The 27,518-nt window shown below is 47.2% G+C and overlaps 1 protein-coding gene across 1 annotated transcript in view; it reads left to right on the top strand.

Annotated features, from left to right (window-relative positions):
- LOC146869437 (E3 ubiquitin-protein ligase TRIM39-like) overlaps positions 1-27,518 on the top strand; it is a 343,733-nt gene that overhangs the window by 301,723 nt on the left and 14,492 nt on the right. The window contains exon 5 of the mRNA XM_085599841.1: positions 10,856-10,908. Within this exon, the coding sequence (XP_085455967.1) occupies positions 10,856-10,908 (53 nt within the window). The remainder of the gene's footprint in view (positions 1-10,855; positions 10,909-27,518) is intronic.

Below are 27,518 nucleotides of genomic sequence, written 5' to 3'. Positions count from 1 at the left end.
CCCGCCTCCCCGGCTACCTGTATCCGTTCCAGTCTATCTTATGTAGATATAACACACATGGGTTTCTTTACTGTTATCACTACGCTCCATCTTTCCCGGCTGGCGAAAAACAATCTGAGGATGGAGCCGAAGCCCATGCGCAGTACGGACCGAAGGAGGAGTCACCGAACTCGTGACTTCCAAAGACTTTCCAAGAAGAAAAACAAACTGCAAACATCCGGGCCCAACACCAGATGGCGATATATGCACAGTGTATAGATCTGCAGCTCTACATGCCAAGAACAGATGCATTCTGGTAAGTAGCATATTCCTTATCTTTTAATCACTTGGGGGTTCCAGGAGAGCCCCAAATTGGTGCCAGGTCCGCATTGTAATCTATCCCGAGAATTCTCCTAAAGGATTCCCACACCCTCTGGATTGTTAAGATTACCATTAACCTACCTTCCTACCTTGTTTAAAAACTTTGGTTCCCCAAACTTAAACAAAAAACGTTTTCAGGCTTAAATACTTCAACATAGCTCTACACAATTGGCCCATGTGAGAATTATCTAGCTCTCCAGCCAAGAGCCAGGAATTCTTGAACTGGAAAGGATAACAATAGGCTTGAAAACCCGGAAGAGCGAGCCCCCCTTGCTTCAGTCCCATCCAGACCTTTTTTCATGAGATCCTGGCTACCCTGGATGCCCATATGAAGCTGCTGACCCTCCTTGCTTCAATCTCCTCCGGAGCTCCTTTCATGAGATCCTGGCTCCCCTGGATGCTCATATGAAGCTGCTGACCCCCCCCCTTGCTTCAGTCTCCTTTTATGCGATCCTGGATCCCCTGGATGCCCATATAAAGCTGCCAACCCTCCCTTGCTTCAGTCTCCTCCTTCTTTAATGAGATCCTGGCTCCCCTGGATGCCCATATAAAGCTGCTGACCCTCCCTTGCTTCGGGCTCCTCCAGAGCTTCTTTCATGAGATCCTGGCTCCCCTTGATGCCCATTTGAAGTTGCTGACCATCCCTTGCTTCAGTCTCCTCCAGAACTTCTTTCATGTGATCCTGGCTCTCCTCGATGCCCATATGAAGCTGTTGACCCTCCCTTGCTTCAGTCTCCTCCAGAGCTTCTTTCATGAGACCCTGGCTCCCGTGGATGCCCATATAAAGCTGCTGACCCTCCCTTGCTTCAGTCTCCTCCTTCTTTCGTGCGATCCTGGCTCCCCTGGATGCTCATATAAAGCTGATGACCCTCCCTTGCAATTTCTGCAAAAGCTTTTTGGGGAAAGGAAGTGGTTTAGTGTTAAACAAGACAATCACCTTCGGAAGAACCAGCATCTTAATGGTGTTCACCCTCCCATAGATACTGAGGGGTAGATTTTCCCTCCATCTTGTAAGGCGAGCATCTATGTTCGAGGCATGTGGGCTGCTGAATTCATATCTGTGCATAGATCGCCGCCTAGTGTTGGGTCCGGATGATTGCACATTGTTGTCCTGGAAGAGTCTTCGAAGTATCACGAGATAGGTGGCTCCTCCCCTGGACTACAGTGCGCATGGGCATCCCCTCCATCCTTAGATTGTTTTTTTCCGCCATTGGGTTCGGATGTCCGAGTATTTAGGCCTTTAAATTCGTCGGTATTGTTTTCGTTCGGGTATTTTTCTTCAACGATGGAACCAAAGACATCGAATAGCCCCTTTAAGCGTTGCCCTCTTTTGCAACGCTAAGTATGCTCGCTTCGACGTGCACCCGGTGTGCAACAAGTGCCTCTCTCCAAACCACGACGAAGCAACCTGTATGGCGTGTTCCAGGTTTCGATCGAAGAAGACCCTTCGCATTTGTCGAGCAGCTCGACTCGAGGCGCAGAAAGCGACGCCGAACCCGGACAACATCTTCGAGACCGAAGATGAGGAGGTCGTGGACCTTGAAGTTCGGGGGGAGCTATCGGATCCGGCTTCCGAGCGAGAGTCCGACTATGATGCCGAAGACAAGCGTATCGTAGATGAAGAGGCAGATGATGTCGTCGAAGAGGTAGGAGACGACGAAGAGGCCCTTGGGGCCGAGGAGGATAGCTCGGAAGATGAGCTATGCCCACATGTCGGTACAGGGCCCAGAGAGGCACTCGATAAGGCTCAGGTCGAGGGATCGCCACAAGGCCTTACCCAAGATCATTCCTCTCGTTCTACAGCCCCGCATAAAGGCCCGGCGTCGAACTACCCTAAAGAGCCATCGGTATCGACAGCGCCATCATTCGATCAAATGAAATCTAAACTGAAAACAAAGGCACCTACCTCGAAACCGAAAGTGAAAGAGTCTCTCATCGGCAACAAGGCCTCGAAGCCCTCGGAGCCGAAAACACAAAAGAAGGCCGTCAACGCCGAGAGATCTCATGGGGACGTCGAGCTGAAGAGGGCGCCGACGACCAAGGTCAAGGTTGCCGACCCGAAAAAAATAACGACGAGGATCGTCGACACAGAAATACAGAACGACCCGCGAGAGCCGAACCATCCCGGTCCTCGTGTCGAGAACACGGCGTCTGATTCGGGGTTAGATGCCACATCAAAAAGGGTATAGAAGGAACGTGTCGAATCAACAACACCGTCTCCCTTCCTAAAGAAGAAGGTGTCGGAGTCGTTACTCCGCATCCACGACACGGCTTCCATGCTCGGCGCAAAAGCACCCCCGCAGCCGAAGACGGTCAGCACAGTTCACATCGCGTCGACGCACATAAAATTCGGACTACCACCGGCTGTACGACCGAAGATGTTCGACGCAAAGAAGGGTCCCGAGCCGCAAAAAAAGGTCGAGCCGAAGAAAACTGTCGAAGCACCAACAGGACTGCTAATGGGACAGAGAGCTGTCGAAGTGCCTCAGGAAGATGAGGAACCAAGGCAGTTTATCGATGCGGAGACTGGTAGACTTTCAATATATAAAAGAAAAATACTGTCAGAGAAATTAATGGAGCCATACAAAATTCCATTAAAGAAAAAGAGGACCACATCACCAGTTCTGGTAGAACATATTCAATATTATGACCAGGAGCCTCAGTCATTCTCACCCACACAGTTTGATGTGGAGGCAGGGGATGCTGGTGATGTTGAGGACACTTATCCTGTGGACACTGACCCTGAAGATCAACCTTGGGTGGACAATACTGGTACAGGGGACCCACATACTGCTCCAGACACACAGGCATATGTGGTTAAAAACATCTCCTACTGAGGATACTGCTGCTTTCAATGCCTTGATTGAGAGAGCAGCTACAAATCATGATGTACAGCTCCACGCTGATCCTATTGAGGATGATTTTCTGATGGATACCTTCTCTACCTCAGAAAGATCTGTTCAGACTCTGCCCATGCTGAAGGGGGTCCTAAAACCGGCTCATGACATTTTTAAGGAGACCACAAGGGCGAGAGTACTAAACCCTAGGATTGACAAAAAATATAGGCCAGCTCCTGTGGACCCTACCTACATAAGAGGCCAGTTGCCTTTGGACTCGTTGGTGGTTTCCAGTGCTCGGAAGAGAGCCAACTCACAGACAACGGGTGATGCTCCTCCCCTGACAAGGAGTCTAAGGTCTTGGAAACATCAGAAAAGAGAGTTGCTGCACAGGCAGCTAACATCTGGAGAATTGCCAACACTCGGGCTCTTCTGGCTAGATACGATAGGGCGCATTATGATACCCTAGAGACACTGCTACAGCACCTCCCAGATCAGTATAAGGAAGGAGCAGAGTCGCTTATTAGAGAAGGGAAGCTCATAAGCAACACTTCCATTAAGTGCGCTCTTGACGTAGCAGACACTGCAGCTAGGGCTATCAACACCAGCGTCATGTTAAGAAGGCATGCTTGGTTGAGAATCTCGGGATTCAAACCAGAGATACAGACAACTATACTCAATCAACCTGTCAACCCTGACTCCCTTTTTGGCCCCGAAGTTGACACCACCCTAGAAAAGATCAAAAAATATACAGAGACTGCAAAGTCTATGGGGGCTCTGCAATCCCAGCAGTTTCGGAGTGGGTCCTTTCGTCGCTCTAGCAACAGAGGAGCATCTAAAAACCAGAACTCCCATCAGTCGCAGTACACTCAAGGAGGTTCACAGACCACCTACAATAAAAATAATAGAGGTGGATACCGTGGAAACAACATCAATGGCAGAGGCCGAGGGAACAACAGCTCCAGGTCCTCCGCCACCAACAAACAGTGACGCCTTGTCACTGCCCCCCGACCAGATAACACCTGTCGGGGGGAGACTCCAGGAGTTCCTGCCAGTCTGGAAATCCATCACTACAGACAGGTGGGCGAGAGACATTGTCCAGTACGGTTATTGTCTGGAGCTCACATCCACTCCACCAAACATACCAGCAAGACACCGTCCTATGTCCGCAGAGCACTTGCACTTATTTCACCAGAAAGTTATAAGTATGCTCCAAAAAGGAGCCATAGAACTCGTGCCAGCTAAAGAACAGGGATCAGGAGTGTACTCACTGTATTTTCTGATCCCCAAAAAGGACGGATCTCTCAGACCCATACTGGATTTAAGGCCTCTAAACCGTTACATTCTGTCAGAGCATTTTCACATGCTCACCTTGCAACAGGTGCTGCCGTTGCTCAGTCAGGGAGACTTTCTCGCAACACTGGATCTCAAAGATGCGTATTTCCATATACCCATACACCCATCACACAGAAAATATCTCAGGTTCACTGTTCTAAATCAACATTACCAATTCAAAGTCCTCCCTTTCGGAGTAACAACAGCACCCAGAGTGTTCACCAAGTGCCTGGCGACAGTGGTGGCATACTTAAGGAGACAGCACATACATGTCTATCCTTATCTGGACGGCTGGCTTATCCAGGGAAAGTCAGCCCAGCAGTGTGCCAACCACATATCCCACACCATTCACCTTCTTCACACTCTGGGATTCTCGCTGAATTATCCAAAGTCCCACCTTCAACCCTCCCACATACAGCAGTACCTAGGAGCGACCATAGACACTCTGGCAGCCAAGGCACAACCCAATTCAGTGAGGATCAACCGCATGCAGTTGCTCATAAAAAAGTTCAAACCTCAACACTCACTACCGGCACGAGTGTTTATGCAGTTGATAGGCATGATGGCCTCCTGCATCTTCATAGTCCCGCACACGAGATTACATATGCGCCCGCTTCAGGAGTGCTTGACACGTCAGTGGAATCAGGCTCACGGACAGTTGAAAGACCTAGTGTTGGTGAGCGGTCGGGCATACAACTCTCTGCATTGGTGGAATCCACGAAACCTTTGCAAGGGCCGACCGTTCCAAGAGCCTGTCCCACAAATCATACTGACGGCGGACGCGTCTCTCCAGGGATGGGGAGCTCATGTACTCAATTACACAGTGCAGGGACTATGGACGACACAGCAAAGGAGGATGCACATCAACATTCTGGAACTCATGGCAATCTTCCTTGCAATGAAGGCATTCAAAGTACACTTGTGCAACAAAGTCGTGTTGATCCGGACGGACAACATGACCGCCATGTACTACATACAAAAGCAGGGAGGAACAAACTCCCCACAGTTGTCTCATCTGGCTCAGAGCATGTGGAAGTGGGCCATTTAGAGGAACATCTTCCTCATGGCGGAACCCCTCCCGGGCAGGGACAACCGGATGGCGGATCTGCTCAGCAGACACAGCCACCAAATACACGAGTGGGAGATACATCCATCAGTACTCCAACCGTATTTTCAACGGTGGGGTCATCCAGAGATAGACCTATTTGCCACAAGGGAAAACGCAAAATGCCAAAACTTTGCCGCCAGGTTCCCACATTCACAGTCGCAAGGCAATGCGATATGGATGAACTGGTCAGGCAGATTTGCGTACGCTTTTCCCCCAGCACCATTAATACCGCTGGTGGCACACAAACTGAGGCAACACTCCATGACGCTCATCCTGGTTGCTCCAACGTGGGCACGCCAGCCATGGTACACCACGTTTCTGGAACTCTCCGTGGTACCGCATCAAAGACTAGGGCTAACACCCACGCTTTTAACGCAGAGCCATGGCGACATTCAGCACCCAGATCCGCAACAGCTGAACCTGACGATCTGGCTCCTGAGATCTTAGAATTTGGCTACCTAAACTTGCCTCCAGAATGTATGAATATCATCAAGGAGGCCAGGAGACCCACTACCAGAGCCTGCTATGCGGCCAAGTGGAAGAGATTTGTCATTTATTGTAAAAACAATGACATCAATCCGCTAGATGCATCAACTCAAAACATTACCTGTTATCTATTACACTTATACAAATGCAATCTAGCATACAATTCCATCCGTATACATTTAACCGCACTGGCAGCTTACCTTCAGAACAGGCAGCACCTCTCACTGTTCAAAGTGCCTGCCATCAAAGCCTTCTTGGAGGGACTCAAACGTGTGATTCCTCCAAGACACCCTCCTTCCCCAGTCTGGAACCTAAATGTGGTCCTCACCAGACTGATGGGACCACCTTTTGAACCTCTACACTCTTGTGAGCTTTAATTTCTAACCTGGAAAGTAGCTTTCCTAGTTGCCATTACTTCACTAAGAAGAGTTAGTGAACTTCAGGCTCTAACCATTCAAGAGCCATTTATACAGGTTCATGCCAACAGGGTCGTGCTACGCACCAACCCTACTTTCATGCCCAAGGTAATTTCGCAGTTCCATATGAACCAATCCATAGAACTACCAGTGTTTTATCCTAATCCTGAGAATGTAGCAGAGAGAATGCTCCACACACTTGATATCAAAAGAGCTCTCCTGTACTATATTGACAGAACACAGACTTTCAGGAAGACAAAACAACTGTTTGTTGCCTTTTCTCCACAGCACAAAGGCAACCCCATTTCCAAAGCAGGAATAGCTAGGTGGATAGTTAAGTGTATACAGATTTGCTATGAAAAAGCTAAGCGCACACTAACAATTCCTCCGAGAGCCCACTCAACACGAAAGTTAGGGGCCTCCATGGCTTTCCTGGGAAATATTCCTTTAGAGGAGATATGTAGAGCAGCCACATGGTCCACTATACATACCTTTACCAAGCACTACTGTGTAGATGTACACTCAAGACAGCAGGCAGCTGTAGGACAGGCTGTTCTCAAAACTCTTTTTCAGACTGCTGCAGCTGGCACGGGAAGCCGCCGCTAATGGAGGGACTGCTATATAATCTATGCACAGACATGAATTCAGCAGCCCACATGCCTCGAACCGAATATGCTACTTACCAGTATGCATCTGTTCTTGGCATGTAGGGCTGCTGACATTCATATCGCCCACCCTCCTCCCCGGCGCCTGTAGCAGCTGCAGCTCTCAGAATTACTGTATAGCATGGTCATCACTTACTGTATCTACTCCATCACTGCCACAATGGCGAAAAACAATCTGAGGATGGAGAGGATGCCCATGCGCACTGTAGTCCAGGGGAGGAGCCACCTATCTCGTGATACTTCGAAGACTCTTCCAGGACAACAATGTGCAATCATCCGGACCCAACACTAGGCGGCGATCTATGCACAGATATGAATGTCAGCAGCCCTACATGCCAAGAACAGATGCATACTGGTAAGTAGCATATTCGATCACGGTAGTGCTTGAACATGAAATACCTTTCAAAAACCTTTGGCAAAACAGGAACAGTTTCCTTAATTAAACATAGCGGCCGGGAGAACAGTTACAGGCACAGGGTCTGAGGAATGTATCAAATGACAAACAATCTGTAGCGTTCTTATATACAATTCATTATAGGCAATAAAATGTTTCTGGAGATCCTTGTAGGGAGAGGAATGTAAATTGCTCCCTCTAGATTCATAAACTAATTTTAATTGATAATCCAGGTGGTCCTCGACCTTGCAAGGACAAAATGCGGCCAGTGGTTAAAGTGTCCAGATGTCTGACACGGGGAGCACGTGATCACTGCGTGTTCTGTGATGTGATTTTCTCTATGTTCCTAACTCATGTGGCATCTGACTTTATGCTGTTTTTGGAACGCGCGTACCCCCTCCAGCCATGCTCGCTTTATTGGGGCCAATCTCCCTTAACCATTGTAGTGTCTCTTCACTAATCTGTGGGATTGATCTCGGATTTCCCGTCCAAGCGTTTGTCTGCTGGCTACGAGCCACCCCACCTGTGGCCTGTCAGTCAGTAACCTTGGGCCTAGGTCTCTGTGCTTGCCGGACTACGTATTTGCGAGTCGAGGTTGATGCGGCGTTCACATCGGGTGAATTTGTTAATAAGGATGCGATTTTGTTCACATAAATAAATGTATCATTTGTCATATCAGCATCGATTTTTTTTCCAAATTAACAATGGGATACCTTAGTTACGTTTGCATCCGATATTTCCTCCAAACTCTGAGTTACGATGATCCTAGGATTCCTAATCGGGTTTTTGGTTTGAAGCCCTACCTCCTCTTTAGCCCAAATCATAATCTCTGTCTTCCCCTTATTGATTAGATACCCTGACAGACTCCCAGAATCTCTGGCATGCGTATCAAGCTGTGGAGCAGGGAGCTCTGGCTTCGATGCATACAGCACTATGTCATCAGCATGCAGTGCTAGTCTGGTTGGTAACCCTGCAGCTTCAAAGGGAAGAATGGTCTAATCCTGCCGAATCATCTGGGAAAAGGGCTCAATATATACACAGAACAGAATTGGCGACAAAGGACACTGCTGTCTACTTCCCCTGGATATCTGAAACGCAGCTGTAAGTTCGTCATCCAAAATCTTAGCTGCCCGCACCTTATATAACATTTGCACAACTTCAGTAACATTGCTGCTGAAACCATAATCCTGCAATACCTCCCAAAGATAGAGCCAATTAACCCTATCAAATGCTTTAGCGGCATCAATTCTTGCGATTGTCAACAGGAGATTAGAGGCCTCGGCCATATCATTCGCACCAATGTCATTGGGTTAATTCATACAGCTTCCTTCCAGGCACAAACCCCTTACGATCGAAATGGATCAACTTTTGAACGACATCTGACAACCTCTTAGCCAAGATTCCTGTAATCATTTTGTAATCACAGTTCAAGTAAGATATAGGTCTGTAGGAATCCACTAACCTAGCGTCTTTACCCGGCTTAAGGATCATAACTACAGTTGCCTCATATTAGGAAGGTGGAATTTAAGAGCCTTCCAGAGACATCTCATTAAAATAAGATACCCAGTAAGAGAACAAAGAGTTACATTTTTTTATAGAATTCAGTTGTGATCCCGCCTGGGCCTGCTGCTCTCCCTTTAATGAGCCTCCTAATCTGTTCCCTTATCTCTCCCTCTGTGATCCCGTCTGGGCCTGCTGCTTTCACTTTACGGTGCCTCCTAACCTGTTCCCTTATCCCCCCCTCTGTGATCCCGTCTGGGCCTGCTTCTTTCCCTTTACTGAGCCTCCTAACCTGTCCCCTTATCTCTCCCTCTGTGATCCCCTCTGGGCCCGCTGCTTTCCCTTTACTGAGCCTCCTAACATGTTACCTTATCTCTCTCTCGGTGATCCCCTCTGGGCCTGCTGCTTCCCCTTTACTGAGCCTCCTAACCTGTTCCCTTATCTCTCCCTCTTGTGATCCCCTCTGGGCCTGCTCCTTCCCTCTTCTGAGCCTCCTAACCTGTCCCCTTATCTCTCCTCTGGGATCCTGCCTGGGCTGCTGCTGTCCCTTTACTGAGCCTCCTAACTTGTTCCCTCATCGCTCCCTCTGTGATCCCTCCTGGGCCTGCTTCTTTCCCTTTACTGAGCCTCCTAACCTGTTCCCTTAGCTCTCCCTCTGTGATCCCCTCTGGGCCTGCTGCTTTCCCTTTACTGAGCCCCCAAACCTGTTACCTTATCTCTCTCTCTCTGTGATCCCGCCTGGGCCTGCTGCTTTCCCTTTACTGAGCCCCCAAACCTGTTACCTTTTCTCTCCCTCTGTGATCCCCTCTGGGCCTGCTGCTTTCCCTTTACTGAGCCTCCTAACCTGTTCCCTTATCTCTCTCTCTGTGATCCCGCCTGGGTCTGCTGCTTTCCCTTTACTGAGCCTCCTAACCTGTTCCTTTATCTCTCCCTCTGTGATCCCGTCTGGGCCTGCTGCTTTCCCTTTACTGAACCCCAAACCTGTTCCCTTATCTCTCCCTATGTGATCCCGCCTGGGCCTGCTGCTTTCCCGTGACTAAGCCTCCTAACCTGTTCCCTTATCTCTCCCTATGTGATCCCCTCTGGTCCTGCTGCTTTCCCTTTACTGACCTCCTCACCTGTTCCCTTGTCTCTCCCTCTGTGATCCTTCCCCAACAGCCTAAAATCTGCTGTTCCGTACGACGTGGGAGTTTTTGTTTTGCAACCAGTTTTTCATTACTATGCGGTCTGGGTTCATATCTTGCTTATATATCCCACTAAGGCTCTTGAATATCTTAGTTGTTGAGAATGGTGACAAGGTTTACACTGGCAGGGATTGGATGTGACAATGTTGTGTTGTGGGTGCTGTCGGGAATTCACGTGGACCTCAGGTAGGAAGGTATTTATTAAGTATGTACACAAGACTCCACCAGGAGCAGATGTAACCTGTCTCTGCCCCCCTCTCACTCAGCCAACGGCCGCTCCTAGAAAACCCACAACGAGGCACTCCATAGAATCATATAAAGCACACTTGTCTCACTGAGCCATCTGCCATAGAACACCCACAACCTGTCGTAAGATGTTAAAGGTACTTTTGGATATCGTTAGAGCTTTGACTGTTGTGTATGAACAGTAACTCACACTGAGCTCTAGTCCGCAGGCGCTGCTCCTAATACTGAATCTTATTTCAACTACAGGTCTTCTGTGATGTTCATGCTTTGTTCCTGTAGCTGTCATTGTTCTTTAATGCTAAGATGATGTGTGTGTTATTACAGGTGTAATAATGTGAAGATTCAGTGCCCAGAGGAGGTCGTGAAGATTTATAAAGGTAAATACCATTGTGATGATTAGCTCTGAATATTACTGTTCATGAATATGATCTGGTATGATACTGTGTGATGTTCTATGGTGTGGTGTGGTGTGGTGTGCTATGGTATGGTGTGGTGTGGCGTGGTGTGCTATGGTATGATGTGCTATGGTATGAATGAATGAAAGGGCATTTGTAAAGCGCATGGCTACCTGGGAGTGTCCCAGCGCTAGGTGTGGTATGGTATGGTGTGGTATGTTATGGTGTGGTGGGCTGTGGTATGTTATGGTGTGGTGGGCTATGGTATGGTGTGGTGTGGTATGGTGTGGTATGACGTGGTGTGGTATGTTGTGGTGTGCTATGGTATGGTGTGGTGGGCTATGGTATGGTGTGGTGGGCTATGGTATGGTGTGGTGTGCTATGGTATGCTGTGGTGGGCTATCGTATGGTGTGGCATGGTGTGCTATGGTATGGTGGGCTATCGTATGGTGTGACGTGTGGTGTGCTATGGTGTGGTATGCTATGATATGGTGTGGTGTGGTATGCTATGGTATGTTGTGGTGTAGTGTGGTGTGCTATGGTGTAGTGTTTTGTGGTGTGCTACGGAATGGTATGGTATGGTATGTTATGGTATGTTATGGGATATTATGGTGGGATGGGATCAGATGGGATGGTGTGGACTGGTATGGTATGGAATGTTATGATGGTATGGTGGGTGTAGTATAGGGTGAGATCATTGTATAATATGGTATAGTGGTATGGGATAGTTTGTTATGGTGGTAATGGATTGAATGGGATGGCGATATGGCATGGTGTGGTCTGGTATGGTATTGTATGGCATTTAATGGTAACGTGCCCTCAAGTCAGGGTACAGGTACTTGATTTGTGTCTCTAAATTTTGTCTTTTCAAGATTTTTCTAGATTTCTACTTATCTCCATTCTGTATACGTGCTGCTGCATTTCCTTTGTTTAAATCATTCTTCCCCTTGGACATTCATGCTAAGTTTATTGGAAATTCAGATGCGGTAATTTCACACCTCACATTAATGATACTGCTAGGCTGGACAACTGCGAGCAACTCAGTTACTGCAGTATTCTGGGACTATTGAATGGGAAATCACCAACAGGGACCTAGAGCATGTATCTACACGGACCCAACGCATGCATCTAAACTGACCTGGCACATGCACTTACTCTAACCTAGAACATGCATCTACACGGACCCAACGCATGCATCTACACGAACCCAACGCATACATCTAAACTGACCTGGCACATGCACTTACTCTAACCTAGAGCATGCATCTACACGGACCCAACGCATGCATCTACATGGACCCAACGCATGCATCTACACGGACCAGGCACATACACTCACACTAACCTAGCGCAAGCATCTACACGGACCCAACACATGCATCTAAACTGACCTAACGCATGCATCTACACTGACCCAACGCATGCATCTAAACTGACCTGGCACATGCACTTACACTAACCTAGCACAAGCATCTACACGGACCCAACGCATGCATCTAAACTGACCTAACGCATGCATCTACACGGACCCAACGCATGCAACTACACTGACCTGGCACATGCACTTACACTAACCTAGCGCAAGCATCTACACAGACCCAACGCATGCAACTAAACTGACCTAACGCATGCATCTACATGGACCCAACATATGCATCTAAACTGAACTGGCACATGCACCCGCACTAACCTTGTGCAAGCATCTGCACGGACCCAGCTCATGCAACTACACGGACCCAACTCATGCATCTAAATTGACCTGGCACATGCACCCAGTCTAACCTAGAGCATGCATCTACATGGACCCAATGCATGCATGTAAACTGACCTAGCACATGCACCTGAACTAACCTAGTACAAGCATCTACACAGACCCAGCTCATGAAACTACACTGACCAAACGCATGCATCTACACTGAGCTAGTGCCTGAATCTGCACATACTTAATGCATGCATTCACACTATCCTAGTGCAAGCATCTACTCTGACCTAGTGCATGCACCTACAGTAACCTAGCGCAAGCATCTACTCTGACCTAGTGCATAAACCTACACTGACCTAGTGCATGCACCTACACTGACCTAGAGCATGCATCTACACTGAGCTAGTGCCTGCACCTGCACTTATTTAACGCATGCATTCACACTAACCTAGCGCAAGCATCTACTCTGACCTAGTGCATAAACTTACACTGACCTAGTGCATGCATCTACACTGACCCAGCTCATGCAACTACACTGAGCTAGTGCCTGCATCTGCACCTACTTAATGCATGCACTCACACTATCCGAGCGCAAGCATCTACTCTGACCTAGTACATGCACCTACACTGACCTAGTACATGCACCTACACTGACCTAGTGCACGCACCTACACTGACCTAGCGCATGCACCTACACTGACCTAGTGCATGCACCTACACTGACCTAGTGCATGCACCTACACTGACCTAGCGCATGCGTCTACACTGACCTAGCGCATGCACTCACATTAACCAAGCGCATACACTTACACTGACCTAACGCATGCATCTACACTGAGCTAGTACCTGCATCTGCACCTACTTAATGCATGCATTCACACTATCCGAGCGCAAGCATCTACTCTGACCTAGTATATGCACCTACACTGACCTGGTGCATGCACCTACACTGACCTAGCGCATGCGTCTACACTGACCTAGCGCATGCGTCTACACTGACCTAGCGCATGCACTCACACTAACCTAGCGCATGCACTTACACTGACCTAGTGCATGCACCTACACTGACATAGTGCATGCACCTACACTGACTTAGCGCATGTGTCTACACTGACCTAGTGCATGCACCTACACTGACCTAGAGCATGCACCTACACTGACTTAGCGCATGCATCTACATGGACCCAATGCATGCATGTAAACTGACCTAGCACATGCACTTACACAGACCCAGCGCATGCACCTGCACTGACCTAGTGCATGCACCTACACTGACCTAGTGCGTGCACCTACACTGACCTAAAGCATGCACCTACACTGACTTAGCGCATGCGTCTTCACTGACCTAGTGCATGCACCTACACTGACCTAGCACATGCACCTACACTGACCTAGCACATGCACCTACACTGACCTAGCGCATGCACCTACACTGACCTAGTGCATGCACCTACACTGACCTAGTGCATGCACCTACACTGACCTAGCGCATGCACCTACACTGACTTAGTGCATGTGTCTGCACTGACCTAGCGCATGCACCTACACTGACCTAGCGCATGCACCTACACTGACCTAGCGCATGCGTCTACACTGACCTATCGCATGCATCTACACTGACCTAGCGCATGCACTCACACTAACCTAGCACATGCACTTACACTGACCAAGTGCATGCACCTACACTGACCTAGTGCATGCACCTACACTGACTTAGCGCATGTGTCTACACTGACGTAGTGCATGCACCTACACTGACTTAGTGCATGCACCTACACTGACCTAGCGCATGCACCTACACTGACTTAGCGCATGTGTCTTCACTGACCTAGCGCATGCACCTACACTGACCTAGTCCATGCACCTACACTGACCGAGAGCATGCATCTACACTGACCTAGTGCATGCACCTACACTGACCGAGAGCATGCACCTGCACTGACTTAGAGCATGCACCCACACTGACCTAGAGCATGCACCCACGCTGACCTAGCGCATGCACCTACACTGACCTAGCGCATGCACTGACACTGACCTAGAGCATGCACTGACACTGACCTAGAGCATGCACTGACACTGACCTAGAGCATGCACTGACACTGACCTGGAGCATGCACCTACACTGACCTAGCGCATGCACTGACACTGACCTGGAGCATGCACTGACACTGACCTGGAGCATGCACTGACACTGACCTAGCGCATGCACTGACACTGACCTGGAGCATGCACTGACACTGACCTAGCGCATGCACTGACACTGACCTAGAGCATGCACTGACACTGACCTGGAGCATGCACTGACACTGACCTGGAGCATGCACTGACACTGACCTGGAGCATGCACTGACACTGACCTGGCGCATGCACTGACACTGACCTGGCGCATGCACTGACACTGACCTAGAGCATGCACTGACACTGACCTAGAGCATGCACTGACACTGACCTGGAGCATGCACTGACACTGACCTGGAGCATGCACTGACACTGACCTGGAGCATGCACCTACACTGACCTAGAGCATGCACCTACACTGACCTAGCGCATGCACTGACACTGACCTAGCGCATGCACTGACACTGACCTGGAGCATGCACTGACACTGACCTGGAGCATGCACTGACACTGACCTAGAGCATGCACTGACACTGACCTGGAGCATGCACCTACACTGACCTAACACATACGTCTACACTGACCTAGTGCATGCAGCTACACTGACCGAGCTCATAAACCAACACTGACCTCGCTTGTGACCCTACACTGACCTATTGCACGCTCACAATTCATGAGATCTTCCCTCACAGTCCACACTCACACCCTGCACTTGCAGTTAGGCCCGTCGCATCACGCACATATGCACTCATGCCATGCATGCACGCACACAATACAAGACAACAGTAGAGTACTGCTGCACTGATTTCTGCAGATAATTCCTGAATACTATTTGTCATTTTCCTACTACAATTTCTGTAATTTCAGCCAAAGTGGAATGTGTCCCCAGTAATATCTGGTTGAGTGGAACCGCATGTGGTAATACTGCATGTGGTAATACTGTATGTGGTAATACTGCATGTGGTTATGCTGCACATGGCTATACTGTATGTGGTTATACTGCATGTGGTAATCCTACATGTAGTAATACTGCATGTGGCTATGCTGCATGTGGTAATCCTGCATGTGGTAATACTGTCACCTGGAATACCAGTTGGGCAGAAACTTCATTTTTTTGTCAAATTAGTGCAGTGGTTTATTTCCCTAAATACTTGGAGTTTTAAATATATTTATTGGGAAAAAGTGAAAACCCTCCCACACAACCCTGTAGTCTTGACTTTACTAGAGCTTAGGTCAGGCCTGGGACCGGCCCCTGCTGGAAGTGAATCAGATTAAAATGATCCTCTCTCTGGCTGCACTGACCTGAGGTAGAAATGTTTATTCCCTCTCAGGCATTCCTAAGGCTAGACAGGGGCCCTGGGAACATGGATCTGAGATTGGACATCCCAAGAGATGGACCTCGGCTTTCCGGCCTTTACGCCTCAACCAAATGTGTCTCGTCCACAGCACTTCTGATCAGAACCTTAACTGTGACCCCCAAATCCTGGCTGAGGTCTAGTAGGAATAGGGAGGCGGCGTCTGTGGACAGCTAAAGCCAGAGGCAATATCTCCAAAGTCTGTGGGAATCTAAAAGACACGGGAACCACCAGCAAGATGTGCTGAGTGGTATCTGTGCCTGAGTTCACCTGCTGTGGCCTTACACCTGGAATAACACCTGTATCTACACTCATTAATTCTACTAATGCCAACCAATCGAAGCATCTCTAAAGGGTGATGTCTACCTGGGTCACTAAACTAGTACAGTATACCTACTAGTAGCTCTGTCATTCTGTACCATCTGATACTGTGTGCTCACTAGTACAGTATACTTTGTAGTAGCTAATTTACTCTGTACCATCTAATGCAGTGTACTGACTTGTACAGTATACCTTGGGGTAGCTCTACCACTCTGTACCATCTTATATAGTGCACTTACTAGTACAGTAGACCTTCGAGTAGCTCTGACACTCTGTACCATCTAATGCCGTGTACTGATTAGGACAGTATACCTCCAAGCAGCTCTGTCACTCTGTTCCATCCAATGCAGTGTACTGACTTGTACAGTATACCTTGGACTAGCTCTGCCACTCCGTACCATCTAGTACAGTGTATTGACTAGTACAGTATACCTTCTAGAAGCTCTGTTACCCTGTGCCATCTAATACAGTGTACTGACAAGTACAGAATACCTTCTAGTACCTCTGTAATTCTGTGCCATCTAATTCAGTCTACTGACTATTACAGTATGCCTTTCAGTAGCTCTGTCACTCTGTGCCTTCTAATACAGTGTACTGACAAGTACATTATACCTTCTAGTAGCTCTGGAACTATATTCCATCTAAAATAGTGTACTGACTACTACAGTATACCTTAGAGTAGCTGTCAGTTACTCTGTACCATCTAATACAGTGTACTGACTAGTATAGTATACTTTTGACTAGTTTGGTCACTCTATTCCAACTAATGCAGTGTACTGACTAGTACAGTATACCTTCAAGTAGCTCTGTCACTCTGTACCTTATAATACAGTGTACTTACTAGTACAGTATAACTTCTAGTAGCTCTGCCACTCTGTACCATCTAATGCAGTGTACTTACTTATACAGTATACCATCACGTTGCTCTGTCACACTGTACCATCCAATGCGGTGTACCGACTAGTACTGTATACCTTGGAGTAGATCTGCCACTCTGTTTCATCTAATACAATGTACTGACTCGTACAGTATATTTTCAAGTAACTGTACCATCTAATGCAGTGTACTGACTAGTACTGTATACCTTGGAGTAGATCTGTCACTCTGTACCATCTAATACAGTGCACTGACTAGTACTGTATACCTGGGAGTAGCTCTGTCACTCTGTACCATCTAATGCGGTGTACCGACCAGTACTGTATACCTTGGAGTAGATCTGCCACTCTGTGTCATCTAATACAATGTACTGACTCGTACAGTATATTTTCAAGTAACTATGTACCATCTAATGCAGTGTACTAACTAGTTCAGTACACCTTCTAGCAGTGCTGTCACTCTGTACCATCTAATGCAGTGTACTGACTAGTACTGTATACCTTGGATTAGCTCTGTCACTCTGTATCATCTAATACAGTGCACTGCCTAGTACTGTATACCTTCTAGTAGCTCTGTTACTGACAAGTACAGTATGCCATGGAGTGGCTCTGTCACACTGTAACATCCAATACAGTGTGCTAACTGGTACAGTGCACCTTCAAGTAGCTTTGTCACTCTGTACCATCTAATGCAGTGTACCGGCTAGCACAGTATGCTTTCTAGTAGCCCGATTGCTCTGTTCAATCTAATACAGTGTACTGACTACTACTGTATACCTTGGAGTAGCTCTCTTACTCTGTGCCATCTAATGCAGTGTACTGACTAGTACAGTATACCTTCTAGTAGCTCTCCTACTCTGCACTATCTAATTTAGAGTACTGACTAGTACAGAATACCTTGGGGTAGCCATCTTACTATGTACCATTGAATGCAGTCCATTGACTAGTACAGTATACCTTCTAGTAGCTCTGTTACTCTGTGCCATCTAATACAGTGCACTGACTAGTACAGTATACCTAGTGTAGCTCTGTCACTCTGTGCCATCGAATGCAGTGCACTGACTAGTACAGTATACCTAGTGTAGCTCTGTCACTCTGTGCCATCGAATGCAGTGCACTGACTAGTACAGTATACCTAGTGTAGCTCTGTCACTCTGTGCCATCGAATGCAGTGTACTGACTAGTCCTTTATCCCTTCTGGTAGCCCTCCTACTCTGTGCCATCGAATGCGGTGTACTGACTAGTGCAGTATACTTTCTTGTAGCTCTGTCACTCTTTATCATATAATGCAGTGTACTGACTAGTACATTTTACCTTCTAGTACCTCTCTTGTTCTGTATCATCCAATACAGAGTACTGACTAGTACAGTATGCCTAGGAACTATCTAATGCATTGTACTGACTAGTACTGTATACCTTCTAGTACCTCTCTTACTCTGCACCTTCTAATGCAGTGCACTGATTAGTACAGTATACCTTCTAATAGCTCTGTCACTCTGTGCCATCTGATTCAGTGTACTGACTAGTACATTACACCTTTGGGTAGGTTTGTCACTCTGTACCATCTAATACAATGTACTGAGTAGAACTGTATACCTTGGAAGAGCTCTGTCACTCTGTATCATCTAATGCAGTGTACTGACTCTTACTTTATACCTTCTTTTTAAAAAAATAATCTTGATTCATTTTATTTTAAATACCTGTCGATCCACCCCCTCTCGTGAACCCCCAACCCCCACCTCAGACAGGTAAAAATCATTGCATCAAACATAATTAATCAAGTGTAGTGCAATACATGACATCATTTCATATTTAAAATACATATAAACTCCCAAGGATCTGTCAATCCGATACAATCCTGTTCAAGACCTATTTGTGTGACGCCCATAAAAAATTCCTAAAGTGACATGTGCAGATTTCCTCTTGCAATATAAACACCATTATTCAGCCAGAAAAAACCACAGGGGAAAATAAATACATATACTCTATCATGACACGCTTTGACCTTGAATCCAAGTAATCAGGAGGTCCCAGATTTTTATGCCTTTTCAGCGTAAGCGGCTCCCTTTCCGTCTATATGTAGCTATTTCCAAACTATACGTTGCTAATAATCTGGCTAGCCATTGTTGAAAAGCAGGTGACCTAGAGTCCAGCCAGGCGGAAGCAATACACATCCTTAAGACCGCCATAGATATAAAAATGAATTCATGACCCTTCCCCATTCGATTTGCTTCAGAAATCCCTAACAATATTACAAACTTTGACAATATTATTTCAGTTTTTAACACCTCTGATAAAAAATCTTATATATCCTTGATTAATTTTTGCGTTACGTTACAAGACGCAAAGATGTGAATGATATCAGCATTATAAAGTGCACAACGTGGACAGAATGTTTCCTTTCCAGCCCCCCATTTTGCTATCTTGTCGGGCGCATAGTATAAAGAAAAACGGGTCTAATAAAATTGTGCTTGTAGCCTAGTGGACATTAAAATATATTGTGACATCTCATACGCATACAGGAAAGTCGCAGCTGAAACCCCCCAATTTCAGCTGCCATCTTTGAGAACTCTTGTCCAAATCATCGGGCCTAGCAGCATTTATAAGGCCATAGATCTCCCTCATAGAACTTACTTTATCTTTAACTATACTTTTAATTGTTTCCACTCTCTCAAACTTGGCCCGTCCACTTCCTTTTCGTAAGAGAAAATCCGAAATCTGGAGAAACTAAAATCCCACCAATAAAGAGTATTTTCTTCTTTCATCTCCTCAAAGGACCAGAGCCCTGAGGGGGAGTAAAAACAGCCAAACTGATCTATTCCAGCCCTAATCCATTTATCCATAAACAAATCTCCAAAGAGCTCGGGAAGATTGCAATTATTAGATATAGGTGTATAAAAAGATAATCCCAGGGCTCTACGTATAGCACTCCATACTTAAAAGGCACTAAAAAGAGTTTTAAAGCAAACTTCTTTGTAATAACTGTTGTATTGTTGGCACCAAAAACATCCTCCCGTCTCTCCCCCCAAAATAAGTTCAAACGGAGAAGGAACCTGCATTCGTCCTGAGCAGCTTGTGACTATATATCAGTGTGGAGGCCCTATAGTATAGTTTCAGGTTCAGGTGAGCCAAACCCCCCCTGTCCCTCGGTAGGATGAGAAACCTAAGGGCTCGGCGAGGTCGCAAATATGCCTATATAAACTGGGAGAATATATTTTCTATTGCTTTAAACGATTGAGTAGTGAATTCTAAACAGATGGCCCTAAAAAGATATAAACATTTCGGGAAAAAGAGCATTTTTATCACATTACAGCTACCCCCTACGGATAAATGTAGGGTTCGACGCATGTGGGCTGCTGAATTCATATCTGTGCATAGATCGCCGCCTAGTGTTGGGTCCGGATGATTGCACATTGTTGTCCTGGAAGAGTCTTCGAAGTATCACGAGATAGGTGGCTCCTCCCCTGGACTACAGTGCGCATGGGCATCCTCTCCATCCTCAAATTGTTTTTTTCCGCCATTGGGTTCGGATGTGACTATCTTAGCTCAACTTAGGAATACTCAGTTTTAGGCCAAAAGGCCTTTAGTTTTCGTCGGTACAGTTACCGTTCGGTGTCGACTACTAGCTTTAGTGCTCCACACCCTCTTCCAACTTTCAGACCAGTTTGGTCCGAACTTCGAAGTTCGATCGACGATGGAATCGAGGACTCCATTCAAGAGGTGTCCGTTATGCCACGCGAAGTACCCTCATATCGACGTCCACCCAGTCTGTAATAAATGTCTCTCCCCGGATCACGACGAATCGAAATGCATGGCCTGTGCACGGTTCCGATCTAAGAAGACTCTGCGGAATCGACGGGCAGCGAGGCTGGAGGCGCAGCAAGCAGCGCCTGCTCCCACCAACATATTCAGCACCGAGGACGGGGACGCCGAGAGCGTGGAAGAAGTAGTCTCTAGCCCCGCTTCAGAACACGATTCCCAATCGGACGACGACGACGAAGTGATCTTTCGACGTGAAGAAACCGTCGATGAGGTAGGAGACTTCGACGAGGCCTACGGGGCCGAAGAAGACAGCTCTCCTGAAGAGCTAGGCCATTCCGTCGAAAGGGAGGCCGAAACTGTACGTCGTCATCAGGCTCCGGTCGAGGGATTGCCTTCGGGCCTTACCCAAGATCAAACACATGGTTCCTCGGCCCCACCTTCCGGTCCGGCCTCGAACACTCTGCAAGAGCCACTATTACCGAAGACGACCGGGTTGTTAAACCCAAAACCATCCATCGCTCCAGTCCCTTCAAAAACGAAAGTGAAACTGGTGGTGGTCGGATCGAAGGCGTCGAAACCATCCACTGCTCCGACGCCAAAAAAGTCGTCGGCTCCGACCGCGTACAAAGAGACTTCGGCGCCGAGCTCACCGCAGCGGATGCGGTTGACACCCAGAAAAAGCACGCCCTCGGGCACCGAGACCTTCGGCGCCGACATCGAAGGCCATAACCTCCGCAGTCAAGATGGCCGCCCCGGCTACGTCAACGCCTAGCGCACCGGCGCCGACTAAGTCCTCGACTACGTCGACTGTCGATACATCCCTTCAGACCAGTGACCCCCTTCCTTCAAAAAAGTCGGGGCTGGCCTCGACGTCTACTACTAAGGTGCCCATCAAACCACCTTCTGCGTTCACTGTGCAGCAGGTCTCCGCATCTTTGCAACGCATCCGTGACCGGGCAACCCTCCACTCTATCTCGGGTCCCGACACACCCAAACCCTGTAAAGTGCACTCGGAGCCCACCAACATTACGTTTGGGCTGCCACCGGCATCGGCACCGAAACTATTTCAAATTCGGACACGTGTCCTCCACACACAGTCCACCACCTCTGGCCTTACAGAACAAGACTCTTCGGGGCCACAATTTATCGACGCCGACACTGGCAGGTTAATGCTCCACAAGAGCAAAATAACGCCAGTTAGGGAAGAGGAGCCCTACAAAATTCCTCTTAAACGCAAACTGCCAGCGGAGCAGGAACCAGTGCTCCAAGAACACTTCCAACCCTTCCATCCAGATCCGCAGTCCTTTTCTCCTACCCCCTTCGAATCGGACGCAATACAGGACTATGGCGGGGAAGATTCCATCTACCCTGGGGACGTAGATCCTGATGAGCACCTACAAGACCCGGATCAGGCATGGGATGACCCCACAGACCAAAGTGTCGCACCACATACTCAAGATGCGCAACTCTATAACATAAAAACGTCTCCTACGGAGGACAAAGCTGCATTTAATGCCCTCATCGAACGGGCTGCTGCTCATCATGGGGTGGAACTCCATTCTGATGCCATTGAGGAAGACTTCCTGCTTGACACTTTCGCATCTTCAGAAAGAACTGTCAAAACTCTGCCCATGTTAAAAGGGGTTCTCAAACCTGCCAAAGACATTTTCAAGGACACCACAAGAGCCCGGGTGTTAAATCCGGACGGACAACATGACTGCCATGTACTACATACAGAAGCAGGGAGGAACACACTCTCCACAGTTGTCTCATCTGGCTCAGAGCATGTGGAAGTGGGCCATTCAGAGGAACATATTCCTCATGGCAGAACACCTCCCGGGCAAGGACAACCAGATGGCGGATCTGCTCAGCAGACACAGCCACCAGATGCACGAGTGGGAGCTACACCCATCAGTTCTCCAACCGTACTTCCAGCAGTGGGGTCATCCAGAGATAGACCTATTCGCCACAAAAGAAAACGCAAAATGCCAAAGCTTTGCCGCCAGGTTCCCACAGTCGCAGGGCAATGCGATATGGATGAACTGGTCCGGCAGATTTGCGTACGCTTTTCCCCCAGCACCATTAATACCGCTGGTGGCGCGCAAACTAAGGCAACACTCACTGACCCTTATCCTAGTTGCTCCAACGTGGGCACGCCAGCCGTGGTACACCACCTTTCTGGAACTTTCCGTGGTGCCTCATCAACGACTACGGATAAAACCAGCCCTTTAAACGCAGAACCATGGTGAAATTCAACACCCAGATCCCCAGCAACTGAACCTGGCGATCTGGCTCCTGAGGTCTTAGAATTTGGCTACCTAAACTTACCACCTGACTGTATGACTATCATCAAAGAAGCCAGGAGGCCCACTACTAGAGCCTGCTATGCGGCCAAATGGAAAAGGTTTGCCATTTACTGCAACAACAATAACATTAACCCACTGGACGCATCTATTCAAAACATCATATGCTACCTCTTACACCTATACCGCTGTAATCTGGCATACAACTCAATACGCATCCATTTGACCGCGATAGCAGCCTACCTCCAAAACAGGCAGCAACTCTCCTTATTCAAGGTACCTGCCATCAAAGCTTTCTTGGAGGGACTCAAACGAGTAATTCCCCCAAGACACCCACTAGCACCAGTGTGGAACCTCAACTTGGTCCTCACCAGACTGATGGGTCCGCCCTTTGAACCTCTCCATTCATGTGAGATTCAATTCCTCACCTGGAAAGTGGCTTTCCTGGTGGCCATCACTTCCTTAAGGAGAGTTAGTGAACTCCAGGCCCTAACCATTCAGGAGCCATTCATTCAGGTCCACGCAAACAGGGTTGTCCTACGCACCAACCCCAAGTTCATGCCCAAAGTCATATCACAGTTCCACATTAATCAAACTATCGAACTGCCCGTTTTCTTCCAAAATCCGCAAAATGTCGCGGAAAGAATGCTCCATACACTAGATGTAAAGCGGGCTCTCATGTACTATATTGACAGGACAAAGGATTTTAGAAAAACTAAACAACTCTTCGTTGCCTTCTCTCTACAACACAAAGGCAACGCCATTTCCAAAGCAGGAATAGCCAGATGGATCGTTAAATGCATTCAGATTTGCTATCACAAAGCTAAACACACATTAACGGTTCCCCCACGAGCCCACTCAACACGAAAGTTAGGGGCATCCATGGCTTTCCTAGGAAACATCCCTTTATTCGAAATTTGTAGAGCAGCCACATGGTCCACTATACATACATTTACCAAACACTACTGCGTAGATGTACACTCAAGACAGCAAGCAGCTGTAGGACAGGCTGTTCTCAAAACTCTTTTCCAGACTGCTGCAGCTGGCGCAGGTAGCCGCCGCTAGGGGAGTTACTGCTATATATTCTATGCACAGATATGAATTCAGCAGCCCACATGCCTCGAACTGATTATGCTACTTACCAGTATGCATCTGTTCTTGGCATGTAGGGCTGCTGACATTCATATCGCCCACCCTCCTCCCCGGCGCCTGTCGCGGCTGCAGCACTCACAATTACTGTATAGCATGGTCATCACTTACTGTATCTACTCCATCACTGCCACAATGGCGAAAAACAATCTAAGGATGGAGAGGATGCCGATGCACACTGTAGTCCAGGGGAGGAGCCACCTTATCTCGTGATACTTCGAAGACTCTTCCAGGACAACAATGTGCAATCATCCGGACCCAACACTAGGCGGCGATCTATGCACAGATATGAATGTCAGCAGCCCTACATGCCAAGAACAGATGCATACTGGTAAGTAGCATAATCATTATTTAACCTTGCAAGATCTTTTTTAGTATCCTCCGTTAGAGGCTCCATACTGTCTTTGACCAAATTATCCAACCTGGAGGTTATACTAATACATGGCCTTTTCGACTACCCGGTTGTCTATCATCTTGACTTTATCATTAAGCTCAAGCTGCATCTTATCTTGATTCAGATCATATCCAGAGATATGCCCGAAGCGCTCCGCCGCATCTTCGATTACCTTTATGGCAGAATTATGGATCTGATGTAACAAGGGGAATATCGTCTGCATAGGCCAAAGTCTTAGTTGCCCAGTTCTGACCATATTGCCGGTATTAGCACATTATTATAAAAGGATCAATACACACTGCAAAGAAAAAAGGGGAGCACGGGCAGCCCTGCCTAGTCCCCCGGGAAATGAAAAAATGTTCAGAGAGTGTACCGTTCACTATTTCTACCGCTGATGGTTCGACCTATAATGTTTTGACTGCTTGAATAAAACCATCCCTAATACCAATTCTAGACATGGCCGTCCATAGACATTGGGAGGAGACCCTATCAAAAGCTTTTTCTGCATCCAATTGGATAAGAGCCATAGGGTCTCCTGCAACATTGGTGATATCAAATAGTGCGATAACTCTCTGGACATGGTCAATTGTAGATCTCCCGGGAACAAACCCATGTTGGCGCCCCGAGATAACATTATGAATTATTGGCGCAAGTCGGATGGCCAATAACTTTGAATAGATTTTAGAGTCATCGTTAATCAAGGTAATAGGATGGTAGGAGCCCAATTGTAAGGGAGATTTATTCTTTTTTCAGAAAACCACTATTTTAACCAAAGACCATGATCTCGGAGGCCGTCAACCATATAAAATATGTACAAATAATGTATTTATAATTCCTTTTAGCTGACGGGAAATAGTATAGAATTAAATCTGGGTTGGTATTCCGCACTAGCACAGGGTCATTAATTTCTCGGAATCTGTTAGATGTTAGTTGCTGCCTGGTACGAACTGCCAAATGGTGACCAATCTGCTCGCTAAACTCATAAACTGTTTCTTTTTGTGCTGTTGCTTTACTCATTGCTTTATCTGCCAGAATATCAGTGATGGCGGCTTTAGCGTGCGCCACCTGCCGTTGTTCTACCTCCAGATCCCGTCCCTCAGCCCTTACCAAACCTTCCTCTGCCGCCCCTAAATTATCCCGAAGAGCCTTCATTGTTTGCTTGGCACATTTGTTAGGATTTAAGGAATACGTCAATGTTTCTCCCCTAATACCTGCTTTCAAAGCATCCCAAGCCACCTCAATGGATGGACTCCCCATATTATCCTCCACGAACATTGGGATCCATTGTCTCATGTGTATACAATATTCCTCATTTAGTAGCATTGATCTCTCTCTCAAATGTCCATGATCTTAAGTTTGGCCTGGATAATTCTAAATCGAGGACCAACGGGTTATGGTCTGATAGTACCAGCGGTAGCTTTTTTATGTGATATTTCGAGCTCAGCGTATTTGAAAGAAACATGTAGTCCAGTCTAGCATGAGTCATATGCGCGTTAGAAGAATAAGTGTACCCTGGGTCATTTGGTTTGATCGGGTGCCAGCAATCAATGAGACCGTGGGCCTGGCATAGATTCCTTAATATGTAAATATCAAAGGGGAGGGAATGAGAAGCAGTGATCCATCCGGCTTCCAATGGTTAATACAAATAATCAGGTTGTGGGAGAATGGATCACTTGTCCTGTCAAATCAGGGTCTTTAGTATTGGGGAACTGTATAGAAAACCCTCATATGAGTACACAGGTCGGGGGCGGTGTATCTTGATTCTCCGCCTTCGTGTACTGTCACAGCATCTTCATTGGGTTTCTTTTGTATATATGCTGTCCTCCACCTGGAGGTAGACCAACTGATTTTTCAGTAGTGTCCAGATATCAAAAGAAAGAGGGATGTGCAAGTGCTTTTAAGTGGTGAGATTAAAATTCCTTACTGCACTAAAATACAACAAAATTTTATTAGAAATGCGAGTGAAGTGGGAAATTAAAATGAAAAAGTGATGTTGTAATAGACGAAGTTACTAGTCTATTGCATCAGTGGGTAAGGTCAACATGTTTCAGCCTTCACGCTCATTCTTAAGGCTTTCGTCAGGACCAGGGTGTGTAAGGGGGCTCGTTCTGCCGCCTTTTCTAAGTGATCAGGTAGTCACTTATATCTTAGTTTCTTCATAGAGTTGTTGTCTCTGTAATTAAATTCAAAATCGTACATATATATTATAATCATCGTTGTGCCCTCTGTTCATAGTTAATTATGTAATGACAATTTGTCCTACATTATTTAGTTGTGCTATGACAGTATTAGTATAATTCACTTGTTGTCGTGCTATCAAATAAACAACAGGGGTCTTGGCGCGCTCGTGCTCATTCAAAGCAATCGTGGGGAGGCTGGGGGTAGAACTGTGTGAGGAGGGATGTATTTTAAAAAATTTCAAAGATGCGGTTTACCGGCATAATTGGTTAATTTGCGCATTGTCAGATTGGTGGAAAATCTGTGCTCGTATGCCGTGTTGGTAAAATCGGCAATAGAAGCCGTGAAATAATCGTTAGTTCACTATGATGTAATGTGACTAGCGAGAACGCGGGTGCCATTAACTTAGCCGAGTGCCTGTCATTCTGCCTTGTT

Source organism: Triturus cristatus, chromosome 1_1 (genome assembly GCF_964204655.1).
Source record: "Triturus cristatus chromosome 1_1, aTriCri1.1, whole genome shotgun sequence".
Classification (NCBI taxonomy): Eukaryota; Metazoa; Chordata; class Amphibia; order Caudata; family Salamandridae; genus Triturus; species Triturus cristatus.
The sequence above is the reverse complement of the archived record's forward strand: the minus strand, read 5'-3'. Positions and strand labels throughout refer to the sequence as shown.